Source organism: Myotis nattereri (assembly GCF_964212035.1).
Source record: "Myotis nattereri genome assembly, chromosome: 3".
In the NCBI taxonomy this organism is placed as follows: domain Eukaryota; kingdom Metazoa; phylum Chordata; class Mammalia; order Chiroptera; family Vespertilionidae; genus Myotis; species Myotis nattereri.
The window spans coordinates 55,426,364-55,440,867 of NC_138077.1; the positions used below are offsets into that span (position 1 = coordinate 55,426,364).

The following is a 14,504-nucleotide window of genomic DNA, read 5'->3' on the forward strand; positions in this document are numbered from 1 at the left end:
CCCCTTTTTCTGAAGCACCCCAACTCTGACCAATCTATTTCATATTCCAATCCTCTTTTTAACACTCAGTGGGCTGGAAAATTCAAGTCTGGTGGGTTCAGACGATTGCCCTTTCATGTGCCCTGCCTGGGAACTTGGAGGCGGGGGTGGGGGGTGGGGGGGGGGAGTGTCACTAACACAGATCCATTCCTTTCTTCCCTTTCTCCTCAGCCTCCCAGCCTCACCCCTCTTCCACCCCTATTTTGAACTTGGGAACTTTTTTAACCATTGAGTTTCCAGGATCATTTGAAGGAGCATAAGGATGAAGGATTTTGCAATCAAATTAGGGTTTGCATTTCAGCTATGGTGCAGATTGACTGCAGTGTGACTTTGGGGCATTTATTTAGTTCTCTGGGCCTCCTTTTTCTTTTCTGTAAAATGGGAACAATGAAAAGGTGTGGGCCGTATGTATTGTGGAAGAGACACTGTGTATAAAGACACATAGAAGGAACTTAAAGCCTGGTCCTTCTTCCCCCAGCTAGCCTCCCTGCACCCCCCTAAGGCTGCCCTGGGTTTAGGTCACACTGTGCCACCCACACGAGCAGGTCGGGTGGCCTGGGGCCTTTTTCTGACCTTCTAGAATATTTTGATTTTCTTGTTGTACTGTGAGAAAAAGCCTTCATGGGGTGGGTGTGAAAGGCAATGAGACCACAGACAGCGCAGTGACCTGAAAAGTTGAAAGTGCCTGCATTATTTTAACAGTGATATTTATAAATATTAACATATGTTTTCCACACATGCTGAATTTGCTCTTAACTTACTGTCCGGACACTGTTGCTTTTAGCCAGGCACACAATGCCAGTCTATTTTATGCTAAATAGGGCAAGCAGTTGTATTGGGAAGAAAATGAAGACAACAAGAGAGTGTGAGAGAGTGCGCTGGGAGTTGGGAAGGAAAGGAAAGAAAGAACCCTGTCTCATTTTCGTCATAGCTGGGAGATCCCAGGAGGAAGCTTTGGCCCATCCTCTCACTGCCCAGATGGGTATGAGGCCACCGGGATCATGGGACTTGCTCAAAGTCACAGGGCATCTGGGGGCAGAGCCAGGTCACTGCAGGCCTTTTTACACTTGGCTTGGCTGTCTATCATCTGGGAGCCAAGGAGCAGCAGGACTTAGAGGCCTGACCGACCATCAACTTGTCCTTCTTGCGGAATGAAGGGGAGGGGGCTGCTTGCCAATTCTAGCCTGAGTCCTGGCAACCTAGAGGCCAACTGGGCCTCCTCCTCCTCCCCCTCCAACACCCTTTGTGTGTTTTTCTTTACTGTAAAGAAGAGACAAAGCAACAATACCTCCTTTTTGCTAAGAAATGTACTAAGGAGAAAGAGTACGGAAGGTGCCCCCAAGGGGAACTAGGGAAGCTTATGATCAGCCTTTCTCTTTCCTTTGAGTCAGGTCCCCATGGGAACCTGAAGGTCCAAGGCCGAGTGGGGTGGGTTTCGAGGGGGTTGGCCAGGCTGGGGGTGGGGTGGCAGCTCTGTTCCATGCCTGGGTATTTTGCAGGTGGTTTCTGTACATCGTCTTTGTCTTCCTGCTTGGCGCCATCTGCACCCGCGAGGCCCTCCGCTATGACTTCCTGATAGCAGAAAAGGTGGGTGAGTGCTGCACTGACGGGGGCTCGGTGTGCCAGGTCGTCTGTTTGATCCCATCTACAAATGGCAGCCTGCCCCTTGCAGTTCTGCCTGGGAATCCACATAGTCTTGGGTCCAGGACAGAAGATGGGGTCAAAACCATGGAAGAGGTCCAGGCTCTTCTTATGGATCCCTAGGAACAGACAGCCACATCTGTAAAGTCACGTGCACCCAGGTGACTAAAGAGTGGGGGCAAAAATCAGGACAAAAGCAGGTTCTGTTTACCTCAAATCCCGAGCTCCACCAGCCCTTCATTTTTGCCCATAGCCTCACCTACCACCCTGAACAGAAAGTGCTGCTCACGGGAAGCAGGTAAGAAGGAGGAGGCTGACAGACAGAAGGAGGGCGGCAAGGCTAAGGGAGATGGAGGGAGCCGAGAGCCAGGGCGAGAGCCTGTGGGAGGCAGGCCAGGAGGCCTGCTGTCCTCTGAGAACCCTGACCCCTTGGGCTCTCCACACACACGGGTGGGCCGGGTAGATTTGGCTGTACCATCTCTGTTTCTGGAGCTGAACTTCCTACCCAGAGAAGATTAGCGAATTCCTCACGTTCCACAGCCGCCCCTTCTCAGGCTGGAGGTCATGTGATGCTCAAGGACACTGGTTTGGCATCTCTGGAACCCAGGAGAATAAGATTGCCCGACACTTTTCTGGAAACCCCCAAAACTTCTACCTCCCCTTAGGTTCCTGGAGGAATGTGGACCCTGCGATTCCCGTTATTTGTCGAGGAAGGTAGTAGGCGGGGAGCCCTTCTTCCTCAGTTAGCTCCTGGGTGTCACTGCTCACATTTTAGGAGAAATGACCCTTTCCTCTTGGTGAGGCCTGGCTGATCATGGGCGGTGAGGGGGCACTGCTGGGCCAACGCCAGGGCAGGAAACTCTAACAACTTTTAGAGCTACATTTCGGCTTGGTTTACACACTAGCAAAGGCTTCTTTTTAAGGCATGTAGCCGCTGATGTGAAGGGGATGTTTGCGTGCAGGGGTCGTGACCTTACCTTGGGGGCAGGTTTTAAGGGGGCAGCAGTGGTCCTAATGAGAGCACTGGCACCCGCCTTCCAGGGCCCCCACAAGGGGGTTTGCTCTCAGGGAGGGAATCTGCGGCCCTCATTTATGCCTACGTGCCTGCTTTCATCTTGAGTTTCATCTCCCAGGGGCCTTTTCTCTAATTGTGGATGAAAAGCTTGGCTGCATTAGAGGAATTAAGGGCCTTGGGGAGCGGCAGACCCTCTGACCAGGGGGAGCTGCCTGCTGCTGGCTGCGGCTTGCCAGTGGCCAGCCAGCTCTGCCTACTCTTAAGGCCCGTTTCTTTCTAGTGCACTCCCTCCCAGGGGTCCTTTCAACCATCAGAGACTCTGGTCTGGATGAAATGAGGCAAATTATCCTCGGGGCTGGAGCTCCTCTCTTCCCTCCCTCCCTCCCCTGCTTTGCGGAAAAGCCAGGAACGGGTGTGTGGGAGGGCAGGCAGCCTGTATCCAAGGGAGGCCAGACAGCAAGAGAGTAAAAACATCTCGGTGAACAGCATGGGAGGGCCTCTGTGGGTGGAAATTCCACCGCTGATAGTAAAAATATTCACAGGGAGGAAGCGTGTGGGAATGCCACCTGTCCCAAAGGGCGAGACAGGTAGGCAAGTGCTTGGCCGGCGGGAGGCACGTGCTAAACCATGCCTGGCAATAGCATGTGGGAATGCCACTATGCACATGCCAGGATGAGAGGTGGAGAGTCATTTTTGGAGAGGATGAGAGACCACTTCCTGGAATAGTTGTAAAGACCAGAACGAAAGAAAAGGTACTGTTCTTTGTTCTCGGTAGCAGATGGGCTGGTGCAACAAGTAACCAACCAGGGCCACTACAAGAGAGCAGCGCCCTGGTGTGCCCGCCACCGTGAGGGCCACGCAAGAGTTTCCCCGTAAACCTTGAACCTTGGCTTTTCTTCTTCCCTCTTCTCTCCCGGGACTGACTCCTTGGGACTGACGAGGCTGAAATAGCAGGTACTATAATCAGGTGATAAGTGGGCCACGAACAATTTTACTGACCGTCCTCAGAGAACGTGTAGTGGTTGGAAGGTGCAAGTGCCTGGTCTTATGTGGCCACTCGATACAAACTACCACCTGGATGTGGTTTTAATGAACCGTTCATCTCGGCTTCACATCTTAGCCGTGGCCTCGGTTGTGAGCCCGTCCATCCCTGAGCTTCCCTGAGTCCTGGGGAAGCAAGGCCTCTTGGGTCTGGTCTGTGTACCCAGAGGGTCTCACCTCCGGGTGCAGACCAAGCCGGGCCTCCAGCAGGCGCCCCTCGCGCTGGTTCTCCAGAAGCTCCTCCATGCACTTCTTCTCTTGGGCGCGTTCTGCCAGGACGGTACCTTCCATGGCTGCTGGCTGTGCTGGATTCCTCTCCACTGACCTGTAACCACTCGGCTTGTTGTTTATCTCTGGGCTTCCTGCAGCTTCTCTAATGTATTTCTAATTATTTGGCTTCCTGGCCCAGGGTTTCTCTAAGAATTGTCTTTTTTGCCTTATGTCCCTGCCCGCAGGAACTTTTTCCTGGCTCTCAGGTGTCGGTCTCAGTAATGTTATGCTTCCTAACAATCCTGAGTCCCTTGTGGTTGCAGCGCGGCTCTATGGTAATCTCTGCAAATCATAATACCTGGTGTGGGCAGGTGCCTATGGACATTTGCCTCCCCTCCAGTCCCTCATGGGAGACCCTAATAGATAGAACACATTAGGAGGGGGCACATTTTTTGGTATGAGTCACCCATCCTATTTAATAATAGACAAACATAGTAATTAACCGTAACTTCGCTACCCTTCCCATTGGCTAATCAGGGCGATATGCAAATTAACTGCCAACCAAAATGGCAGCCGGCAGCCAGGCAGCTGAAGCAAACAGGAGGCTTGCTTGCTCCAGCAATGAAGGAAGCCAACATTCCCCGCCTGCCGCTGCTGGCCTCTGAGCTGCACTCTAAGCAACTATGTTGCAATTATAGAAACTAAACAAGCTCCAGATACCTGCTTTCAGCCAGCTTCGGCCTCAGAGCTTAGAGCGGCAGTGATGGCATCAATGTTTCAATTATAGAAGCTAAACAAACCCAGATACCTGCTTTCAGCCAGCCGCAGACTCAGAGCTGGAGCCGGGCCTCAGAGCTGGAGCCAGCTCTCAGCTCCAGTGACAGCTATAGAAGGTAAATAAATCCCAGAATAAAAAACAAAACAAAAAACAGAAAAAAAGGAGAGGCTGGGAGCTTCAGTTGCCCGCCAGCCTGAAAACGGCCCTCAGTCCCTCACCCAGACTGGCCAGGCACACCAGTGGGGACCCCCACCCTGAAGGAGGTGTGACCAGCTGCAAATAGCCATCATCCCCTCATCCAGGCTGGCCAGGCACCCAAGCAGGACCCCCACCCTGATCCGGGACACCCTTCAGGGCAAACCAGCCGGCCCCCACCTGTGCACCAGGCCTCTATCTTATATAGTAAAAGGGTAATATGAAAACTGACCCTAACAGCAGAATGACTGGGAATGACTGGTCACTATGACACACACTGACCACCAGGGGGCAGACGCTCAATGCAGGAGCTGCCCTCTGGTGGTCAGGGCGCTCTCACATGGGTGGAGCTCTGCTCAGCCACAAGCCAGGCTGATGGCTGCCAGTACAGCAGTGATGGTGGGAGCCTCTCCTGCCTCTTCAGCAGCACTAAGGATGTCCAACTGCAGTTTAGGCCTGCTCCCCGCTGGCAAGTGGACATCCCCTGAGGGCTGCCGGGCTGCCAGAGGGATGTCTGATTGCCATCTTAGGCCCAATCGCCTGGGGAGCGGGCCTAAGCCAGCCGGTGGTCATCCCCTGAGGGGTCCCAGACTGCGAGAGGGCACTGGCCGGGCTGAGGGACCCCCCTCGCCCCCGAGTGCACAAATTTTTGTGCACTGGGCCTCTAGTCCTATATAATAAAAGGGTAATATCCAAATTGACCCTAACGGTGGAACGATTGGAACAACTGGTTGCTATGACATACACTGACCACCAGGGGGCAGATGCTCAATGCAGGAGCTACCCCCTGGTGGTCAGTGTGCTCTCACAGGTAGAGCTCCTCTCAGCCACAAGCCAGGCTGATGGCTGTGAGTGCAGCATCGGTGGCGGGAGCCTCTCCCGCCTCCTCAGCAGTGGTAAGGATGTTGGACTGTGGCTTAGGCCCACTCCCCACGGGTAACAGCCCTAAGCTGTCAGTCAGACATCCCCCGAGGGCTCCTGGGCTGCTAGAGCAATGTCTGACTGCCAGCTTAGGCCCAATCCCCCGGGAAACTGGCCTAAGCCAGCAGGTAGACATCTCCTGAGGGGTCCCAGACTATGAGAGGGCACAGGCCGGGTTGAGGGACCCCCCTGAATGCATGAATTTTCATGTCCCAATCCTCTAGTATTTAACTAAATAGGAAAAGCTAAAAAGTCAATCCCAATATTATTCACTGATACAAAAAGGAATTGTGTCAAGAGCAGGTATTAGTAGGGGTAGAGTTAAATAGATTAAATGATTGCTTTAGAATAAAGTTGTATACAGTCCAGGAAAAGACCCTGTTTTTTACACATCAAAAAAGACCAAGTCCTTTAGGGGCCCTGGGGTTTGCTAACTAGCAAAATAGAGCAGACTAAGTAACAAAAGTACCCAAACAATGTATTTATTAAAAATGGGGTATCCCACAGAGTAAACTCGAATCATTCTTGGCGGAGACAGGCATGGTTTTGCGTGTTCACAGTTGTACCTGCCAGCTGCTCAGCCTCTGCCACCCAGCCAGCCCGCTGTCCTCCCTCTCCATCACGGACACGGTGCTTCCTCTCAGGAAGGAAGCCAACTTTGTATCCTAGGGAAATGGCTATCAAGTGGGAGAAAACGTGACTCAAGATTGAGATGTTGGTCAATTCATTGAGTGAGGACAGTACTAGAGAACGCGGGTCTATGGAAATAGGATGTGAGGGAAAACTGGGGATCTATGGAGACATCGCCATGTTAATAGATAGGGGCCTGGCCGGCATGACTCAGTGGTTGAGCTTCGTCCTAAGAACCAGGAAGTCAAGGTTTAATTCCCGGTTGGGGCACATGCCCTGGTTGCGATCCTTGGTGTGGGGTGTGCAGGAGGCAGCTGATTGATGATTCTCTCTCATCACTGATGTTTCTATCTGTCTCTTCCTCTCCTTTCCTCTCTGAAATCAGTAAAAATATTAAAAAAAAAAGATTGGGAGTGTAAGGGTTTCAGCATATACTCCTCTATAATGTCAAGGGGCCACAGGAATGAGAGGAGGCAGAATGAGCACCTTGCAAATGACTTCAGATCCAGTCCTTCAAGAGAAGGGGGCAGTCCGTGGACTGGTGGGGTCTCCTGTGACTACGGCTCAAGTGGGAGCTGGGGCCAAATACCGAGAGCAGAGAGATGGAGTTAGTGATTTTCTCCAGGAGTTACTGTAAAAAGAAGTGAGGGTAGTTCACACGCCAGGTAGTATTTTGGGAAGATAGAGAGGTTTTTGTACTGGCTCAGACAGGTGTCTGACAGAAAGGCACCTGCTCAAATAAAGTCTCACCCCCACCTCCACTGCACAGTTAGCTGGTTTACAGTCCCGTGTGAATAGACAGTGATGTGACCTTGCCAGGGCTGGGGGCAAAGCTGTGTGGGTTACTGTTGTACCTATAAGTCTTGTCATGTGCCCAGCACTGTGCCAGGTATATACGTGTCCTCGCAAATGTCCCCACAGGGACGGATGGATGACAGAAAGGAAGGGACTGGATTCAGGTGGGAAAGAGATGAAATGGAGTTTTTATGCTTTACCCAGACATCAGGACCAACATTTCATTTATTTTTCAGAAAACTGGCTGGATCGTAGTTTTATGTAAAAGACTGGTGAGTGAATGGACCATTATAAGCACAATGGACAGACTGGACATAAACAAGTCACTATACCTAGACAGTCCCTGTCTGGCCACAGCCTGAGGGCGCTGCAGGGGTTCCAGGAGGTGTCTGTGGGAAGGCTGGCGGCAGCTGGAGGTCATGGTTTCTGGTGCCAGAGCCTCATCAAGTTCCTGAGGTCAGTCCCAGCCCCAGGAGGACACCACACTAGAAGGGCAGTCCCGTTTCCATGCTGAGTAAATGGACAGGCTTTGTAAGAAAAAATATTTTAAACATAAATATGTATAACCTTTTGGGTAAGAAGCAATGACGTTTCTGCACTGGTCTGGAGAGTTCTGTGAGGGGAGGCTGAGAGGCACAGTGTCCTGCCCAGCGGTTCTCACCTGGCTGCACGTTAGCGTCACCTGGGCTGCTTTTGAAAAGCCAGTGATGTCTGTGCCCCACCCCATGCTAATCAAAGCACAATCTCTGGGGTGATTCTCGTGTACAGCCAGAGTGGAGAACTACCCAGTTAGATTCTCAAAAAACTTTTGATAAAATTTTATCCCACAATCTATGTATTTGTAAAATGGGATGCATTTGGGAGCAAAGACAGAAACAAAGGTTATAGACGAATGATTGCATCTCGGAGTGGATCGGGGATTGATAATGGGACCAGTTTATCTAACGGTTTGTAAGACATCCAGGGCACGAACCCCGGTGAAGTGACGCTTCATGAATTCAGCTGGTACTTGCTGGGCTCTGTTTGCCAGACTCTGTCAGGGGCGGCAAGGAGGGGGCCAGCTGCCTGAGACACAGATCTACCTCTGAGGAGCTTACGGTGCACTAGCAAGGTCAGCCGTGAGCGTATTTAACTATGCCGTGGGGCTACAATAAACTATACCAGCGTAGAAAATAACAAAATGCCATCAGCACCCACCCCCACACACACAAAAACCGATGATGGGAAACATTAGCTGACATTAATTTCTTCTAGTAATAAAATGGTAAGTGAAGGGTTGGACAGAAAGAAACTCATGACATTGAAGAAACAGGAGATTCACTGGGGATAAGATGACGTGAAGCATTTAGGGAAAAGTAATCCCCACTGAATTAGGGACAAGATAGGCTCCGCAGTAGGCCTTCGTCATGTCCATCAAACCTCTGGCCTCCCTGACCATTTGGGGGTTATTCCACCTGTGTTATGTGTGGTCTGAAAGGGAGTGAGCCCCATTTAATATTACAGAATCACAATGACCAGACTCTCTTTTGTCTGTCTCTTTGTGGTCCTGGTAGGACATGTAACCTAGGTTAGGCCCATTGGATGCTTCAAATGTAACAAATGAAGCAAATATAAAGGAACAGTGAGAATTCATCCACAGGGCAGCCGGGTGCTGGTAGCATCCTGGTCAAATGTTCTTGTTCAAGAGCCTGGGTGTACCCAGGCATGGGTCTTGCCCTTTTCCAAGCCTCATCTTTCAGCCTCCAGATGATTTGTGAACCTCCAGTGTCCTACAAGTATGTTCTTAAAAGATATTTCCCAACAAGAATCATGGCCGATTCAGGTTTCTGGGAAGAGGAATATGAGGGGCTGGTGTTCTGCGAAGTTTGATGCCATTGATATGGTGCATTGTAAGCAAGAAAGTAAAACAATGGGGTCAGGTGCATCTTCATGGAGAAAGGATAAGTGGCAAAACCAAAAATTAAAACTAACCCATCCTAATCGTTGGGCAAGTGAACACTTGGAATGCACAGTTCTGGTGACAGTACTGGAAGTGAAGTAGAATGGAGAAGGGAGACTCAAGTAATCCAGAAAACAGAGAGCCTTCCCTGTGTGTCCAGCTCAGGAGGTGAGGCGGGCTCAGGACAGACAGCCTGTGACACAGCTGCATGGCCAGCAGCCGCATCTTTTACAGGTTGACACCAGGCAGAACAACTATGCTCTCTCTCATTCTATCTGTTGTGCCTCGTGGGCCGTGTGACTCATGGATCTCATTCATTCGTTCACTCATTCAGCATTTATAGTTCTGTGTTGACACCAAGTTACTAGGGTAAACATGACAGGAAGCCTGTAGAAATGAAGCCAGTAGAGGAGACAGTGTGCTAGGTGTCCTCAGTCTCACACTGAGGTGCTGCAGGGTCCAGGGAGCAACCACTGTTGTGGGGGTTGGGGATGGCCGTACAGAGGAGGGGAGGTTTGTGCCAAGTCTTGAAGCACAGTTGGCAGTTTAACAGACAATGAGTAAAGGTGTGGATGGAGGTTCCAGCAGGCAGGCCCATCATGCTGACAAAGACTGAGTGTTCGGGCTACAGGGTTAGGGAGGTCACAGACCAGGAAGGGCCTCAGGGCAGTGGGAGCCATTGATATTTTTGCAGCAGGGGCATGAATATCAGGTTTGAGTAGAGGGGTGACTCTGGCAAAGGCTTGGGGATGATTCAGTGTGGGCACTGCTTAGAGGCAGGAGGCCAGTTGGCATTGCTGTTGGCCAGTGGTTCTCAAAGTGGAGTCCCCAGATCCTCAGCATCAACCTTACCTGGAACTTGTTGGAAATCCAAATTCTTGGGTCCTACCTGGAGAGTATTATGCTAAGCGAAATAAGCCAGTCAGAGAAAGACAAATATCACATGAAGTCACTCATATGTGGAATCTAATGAACAAAATAAACTGTTGAACAAAATAGATCCAGAGACATAAAAGCGTGGAATGGACTATGGAATCTCAGAGGGAAGACGGGGTGGGTGGGAAGAGATCAACCAAAGAACTTGCATGCATATATGCATAACTCATAGACACAGGGTGGTGAAGGCCTGGGGTGGGGGTGGAGGAGGCAATAAGGGGTCAATGGGAGAAAAAGGGGGGACATATGTAATACTTTCAACAGTAAAGATTTTTTAAAAACTATCACAAACAAACAGACAACAAAAGCTACAGATTCTTGGGTCCTACCCCAGACCTATTGAGTCAGAAACTCTGAGGTGGTATCCAGAAATCTGTTTTCACAAACCCACAAACCCTGCAGAAGAGTCGGTGCACACTCAATTTGGGAACCTCTATGTGGTCCAGACAAGATGTGATGGTGGCCCAAATGGAAATGGTAGCAGTGCGAATGAAGTGGGGTGGGGCTGACAATGGAAATAAGTCCAAGAGGTTGAACTAGAGGACTTATGAGAAGATGGGGTACAGGTGGGTGGGTACCAGGGGAGCAGAAAGGGACAGAAGCAGAGTCTGGCCTTGGGTAATGGAACTGCTTCCTCATATAGGTGTCCCTGGTGGGCTTCCTGTTCCTTTTGGGCTTATACATCTCATCCCTGGCCTCCTGTATGGGGGGGCTCTATGGAGCCCCCCGGATCCTGCAGTGCATTGCCCGGGAGAAAGTGATTCCCGCATTGGCCTGTCTGGGGCAAGAGGTGAGTAAACTTTTTCTTGACAAATGTCCATTTTGCCATGCACGTGATTCTTGGTAAACAAATTGCTTAACGCTTCTTGATTAGAGCCATGGGTCAAGTTCTCCAAGGCGGGGAGAAACAGGAATGCAGAGGTCATCTCTCGCACCCACATCCTCTGGCTGCCTTAGAACGGGGCCAGCCAGACAAAGCATCTGTCCATGCCACAGTCACCCAGGGCTGCTAGCACTGGGATCGCTAACTGTCACAGAAACGTCTTGGACCCTGCACAGAGGGACAGGGAGTGCCACATCCTTTAATTCAGGGTCCTCCAAGTTTAGCATGGAAGAAAGAATCTCTTGGTGAGGAGGGATGTTGGTCCTGTGACTTTAACTCTGCCCTCGAGTTCTCCTTCCCTTTACTTCCGGCCTCTGGGCTCCCTCCTAATTCTCATGGCCCAAACCTTAACTGATCCAGTATAGCTTGGTTGGACCACAGAATGATCAAATGAGACATTTCTAAAATGGAGGGGATGACAAGAGAGACATACACAGAGAGAACCCCACTTCTCAGTAATGTGGTTTGCAAGCTGTAGTTCATTTCTGTCTTGTTGGAGCACCAGACAGGCCCTCCCCAACCCCTTTCCCATCCCGAGCCTCCCTTTGTGGTCCTGGTAGGACATGTAGCCTAGGCTAAGCCCAGCAGATGGGTTAGGGCCACCTGGTTGCAAGTCCTAGTTCTTCCCTTTACCTTCCTCCACTTCTTATGCATCAGTCAGGGTAGGCTGGGTAGAAGTAATGACTATCATTGCTATACCTTCCAGGTGATATATGCTTCTGATTTTATTTCAATTTTACTTATTTTATTAGGCAATAGATAGTCACAGGGTTCAAAACTAAAAGTGATATAAAGGTACACACTGAGAATTTTTTTTCCTATCATGAATCTTTTTTTCTTTTCTGCCCCAACTGCACCCATGCCTTATCCATAGCTGTTTTATTAGTTTTTTATGACTCTTTCTCTCCCCTATTTTTATGCAGGGATAGAGTTAGACAAGTTGTTATATGCCTTGCTTTTCTTCATTTAATATAGCTTAGGAGTCTGTCTTTGCATATGGATGTAGAGAGAATGTTTTCATTCTTTTTTTTTTATCATGTGGATATACTATAGTTTATTTAACCAGCTCCCTATGAATTGATGCTCGTGTTGCTTCCAGTAAACAGAGCTACAAAGAATAATCTCTGTGTGTGCGTGCATGTGTGTGTATAATTTTGTATATGTGTCAATGTGTCTATAGGATACATTTGTGTGAGTGGGTTTGCTGGGTCCAAGGGTAAATGCCTTTTTAATTTTAATAGGTATTGCCAAAACACGTCCTATGGTATTGCTATTATTTTGTATTTCTACCAGCAATATATGAGAGTTCAGTTTCCCCACAGCCAGCACCACTCTTAGACTTGGGCCAAAGACACTGCTTTATAGGACTATGTTCTGGTCTTTAGGGTAAGAAGTTCATGAGGCCAAGGGTCCAGGTACTGTACTGCACCTTGGAATTGCCTGCCCATATGTCCCCCAGCCCACATCCAGACTCATGGGCTGTGAGCAGGAGGCTGTGCACGGCCCCTCCTCCAGTTAGGAACTCTGGGGAGTGCGGGAATTCTAAACCAACCTTCCCCATTGTCCTGAAGGTGTGTTTGTCAAGGAAAGGCTAGGACAAATGTGATCTAACAGTTTGATAGCTTGGTTTATAATTATAAATATTTAGATATACGGTGTGTGGACTGCCATTTGCACTCTTGCACCAGGTATCACAGTATCAGCAATGAACCTGTCCACAGTTCATTGTCAGATGTGAACTTTTGCCAGTTGAGTAGTGAGAAATGGCATCTTAGGATACTTGTTGTTTGTATTATTCTTATTATGAATGAGCTTGAACATCTTTTCGTCATTTATATATATATATTTTTTCAGTGATTGTTGCTCTTTTTCTTCCTAATAGCTAGAAGCTTGTTCTTTGCTAAGGAGATTAATTCTTGTGATATACATTACAGATATTTTCTCTAATTTGTCATTTTTCAAAGCTTCTTTACATATGATTAAATTTTATTGACACTTTTTTATGGTGAAGAGAAGAAACGTTTTAAAAATTTTGAGATTTATACAATATACAGAAAAGGTCATAAACCCAATACGAACAGTTTAAGACTAACTATGACATGAACATCTTTGTAGCCTCCACCCAAGAACACTGCCAGCCTCCAGACACCCACCCTCCACACCCCACTCTGGTCCGAGCCCTGAACCTCTCTCTGGTGAAGCTACTGTCCTGCCTTCTGTGATAATAATATTCTTTACTTTCTTTGTAGGTTTGCCCAGAAGTTTTTCTGGAAAGTGCCAAATACTAAATATTTTAGGTTTTTTCAGGCCCTGCGATCTCTGTCACAACTCAATTTTGTCATTGTAGCTCAAAAGTTAGCACAGGGGAGAGGCTGTATTTCAATAAAACTTCATTGATGGGACACTGAAATTTGAATTTCATGTAATTTTCATGCATCACAAAATATTACTCTTCTTTCGATCTCCCCCCTCCCTCAGATGTTTAAAACTCTAAAACCATTCTTAGCTCTTGGGCATGCATAAACAGATGGGGGCCAGATCTGGCCCAGGGGTCATAGTTTGCCAGCTCCTGGTTTACTCCATACGCATCACCAAACAAAATAATTTAATTTTATCTGTTTTTTAACTTTATATTAATGTGGCATGCTTCTTTCACTCCACATTATATTTTTGAGATTCATCCCCTTTTTGGCTCATCATAGCAGTTTGTTTATTATCATCCCTATATAGCATTTCCTCATTTGCTACCGTTTATCCGTTCTGCTATTGATGGACATTGAGGTCATTTCAGTTGGGACCATTACAGACAGGGAGTGAACATCCTTGTCCTGGCACAGGCACACAGGCGGAGGCCTTCCAGACCACACGCTCGTTAGCGCGATGGCTAAGCGGGAAGGCGCGTGTGCTTTCCCTCACGAGAGAACACCAGCGTCTTCTTCCAAGGGGGTTGTCCATTAGCAGCATTCCCGCCATTATCAGACAAACCTTAATTGATTCAGTTTCTCTGTGTTCTTGATATTATCAGACAATTTTTGCCAATCTGGTGGGTGTTTAATGGTATCTCACTATGGTTTTAATTTGCATTTTCCTGATTATATAATGAAATTGGGCATCTTTAATATGTTTAATGGGCATTCTTTTGCTTTTTTTTTTTTTTTTTTCTACTGGGTTGTCTGTCTCTTTCTAATTATTTTGTGAGGATAGTTTTGGAGTATTCTGACTGACCCTTTGTCAGTTACACGAGGTGGGCAAAAATAGGTTTACAGTTATGGGTCCGCAAAACAGAGTTTATTCTTGTATTATTATTACTTATTAATTATTGTATTATTTATTTGTAGTACAACTACGTTTTCCAACTTCTGTATGTTTTACAAATATCTTTCCCTATTCCATGGCTTGTTTTATGGTGACTTTTGGTGAATAGAAGTTCGACTATTTTGTCTCTTTACAACCCACCTTATCAAAGTCCTGACCTGGACCA

General features: G+C 48.4%; 1 protein-coding gene across 1 annotated transcript in view; it reads left to right on the forward strand.

The window, feature by feature from the left end:
- Positions 1-14,504, forward strand: part of LOC308515014 (solute carrier family 12 member 8-like) — a 38,426-nt gene that overhangs the window by 150 nt on the left and 23,772 nt on the right. The window contains exons 2-3 of the mRNA XM_081085406.1: positions 1,539-1,626; positions 10,784-10,930. Of these exons, the coding sequence (XP_080941532.1) occupies positions 1,539-1,626; positions 10,784-10,930 (235 nt within the window). The remainder of the gene's footprint in view (positions 1-1,538; positions 1,627-10,783; positions 10,931-14,504) is intronic.